The sequence below is a fragment of the Nanorana parkeri genome, unplaced genomic scaffold (genome assembly GCF_000935625.1).
Source record: "Nanorana parkeri isolate BGI_ZX_2015 unplaced genomic scaffold, ASM93562v1 scaffold890, whole genome shotgun sequence".
NCBI classification, from domain to species: domain Eukaryota; kingdom Metazoa; phylum Chordata; class Amphibia; order Anura; family Dicroglossidae; genus Nanorana; species Nanorana parkeri.
This window is the reverse complement of record NW_017307158.1, coordinates 1,109,770-1,111,816: the sequence shown is the minus strand read 5'-3', so window position 1 is coordinate 1,111,816 and position 2,047 is coordinate 1,109,770. Positions and strand designations below refer to the sequence as shown.

The window sequence follows — 2,047 nt, the reverse complement described above, 5'->3', positions numbered from 1 at the left end:
GGCCAGTAGAAGGAGCTGAGGAGCATAGGGAATAAGTATGGGATGTAATAATACATTATGGCCAGTAGAAGGAGCTGAGGAGCATAGGGAATAAGTATGGGATGTAATAATACATTATGGCCACTAGATGAAGCTGTGGAACGTAGGGAATAAGCATGTGATGTAATAATACATTATGGCCTCTAGATGAAGCTGAGGAGCATAGGGAACAAGTATGTGATGTAATAATACACTATGGCCTCTAGATGGAGCTGAGGAGTATAGTGAATAAGTATGTGATGTAATAATACATTATGGCCTCTAGATGGAGCTGAGGAGCATAGGGAACAAGTATGGGATGTAATAATACATTATGACCAGTAGATGGAGCTGAGGAGCATAGGGAATAAGTATGTGATGTAATAATACATATGGCCTCTAGATGGAGCTGAGGAGCATAGGGAACAAGTATGTGATGTAATAATACACTATGGCCAGTAGATGGAGCTGAGGAGCATAGGGAATATGTATGTGATGTAATAATACATATGGCCTCTAGATGGAGCTGAGGAGATAGGGAATAAGTATGTGATGTAATAATACAGTATGGCCTCTAGATGGAGCTGAGGAGCATTGGCAACAAGTATGTGATGTAATAATACACTATGGCCAGTAGATGGAGCTGAGGAGCATTGGGAATATGTATGTGATGTAATAATACAGTATGGCCAGTAGATGGAGCTGAGGAGTATATGGAATATTTATTTAGTTCCTATGCTCCTCAGATCCATCTAGTGGCCATAATGTAATATTACAAGACAACATTCGACCTTTGAAAAACAAATGAATAACGTTTATTTTGCCATTATTCACCCAGAACGAATGTTCACAGATATTTGCAGGGTGAAGGAGCTGTTAGATTTTTTCTTAGCCCACGGAACTGTACGAGAAAAAACTCACAGTGTATGGCCAGCTTAAGACTCCCCTGTCCTCAGGGTGACAACGCCGATGTGCAATTTGACTGCAGATGAACAGCGTTGTCATTTTTGTTGCAGGTAGTGGAAAAATAATGGATCTACTGGCTTTTACGCTAGTAAAAGAGCGTCTCACTTTCTTCATTGGCAAAAAAATTAAACTTTTATTCGCTCTATAAAAAATAGTATTTTCACACTTTATTCCCATGACATAACCGTGACCTATGAATGTGTATTGCAGCATAACCAGCATTGATTACATAACTGTGCTCAACCGTCTCCTCTTTCCAGAATCCAAGATGGCTGCCGACCCTCACACCATGCTTTCTGCCCACACCAAACATGGCGTAGCCCAACTGCTATGCATCATAGAAAACGTACTGTTTTTTGTTTTAGTTAAATAACTTATTAACCATTATTTTACCATTAACAGTCATCTCTGACGTTAAAAAAAGAGGCATACAAATAGAAAACAGCGACCATTTCATTTTTACCCGCGACTAATTCCATTCTTGTTACAATGTCAGGGTCGGGTGTAGCTATATCTCTTTTCAATCCAAAAACAGACAGATATTCGCGTCAAACCCGAAAACAACGTGAAAAATAAGAATGGAGCTCGGTGGGATGGATTTTGCCCACAGTTGACATGGCCGCCGCCCTTCTCTAAACATGCCCGCCTCTTTCACATGTGACGTCGACCAGCCGGCAAGCCCCGCCTCCCAGTCAGAACTCGCAAACCTCCCGTGTCACCTTGGGGGTCTCTCCGGTCAGACGGTGGGAAGATGGCGGAAAAGAAGAGTTCCCCCAAAGCCATCAAGTTCCTCTTCGGGGGGCTGGCCGGGTAATGTCTTCTCCTTGGGAAGTGGGAATGATACAGATGAATGGTACAGCGCCTGGAGTGGTTGTGTGTGTGCAGGACCCCCATTGCTGCACCATGATATGGAGGTGTCACGTGTGCTGGGGTGGGGGAGGGGTGCTTATGGATGACAGCTTGGTACTTTGTACACAACCCTCATTCTGTATATATAGCATTGTGAGGTCATCAGATATTATTATATGACATTGCTGCTTTTATATGCAAATCACTATAAACT

The 2,047-nt window shown here is 42.6% G+C and overlaps 1 protein-coding gene across 1 annotated transcript in view; it reads left to right on the top strand.

The window, feature by feature from the left end:
- Positions 1 to 1,636: 1,636 nt before the first annotated feature.
- Positions 1,637 to 2,047, top strand: part of LOC108794731 (mitochondrial 2-oxoglutarate/malate carrier protein-like) — a 14,563-nt gene continuing 14,152 nt past the window's right edge. Inside the window, exon 1 of the mRNA XM_018565821.1 lies at positions 1,637 to 1,794. Coding sequence (XP_018421323.1) covers positions 1,736 to 1,794 — 59 coding nt within the window. The 5' untranslated portion in view covers positions 1,637 to 1,735. The remainder of the gene's footprint in view (positions 1,795 to 2,047) is intronic.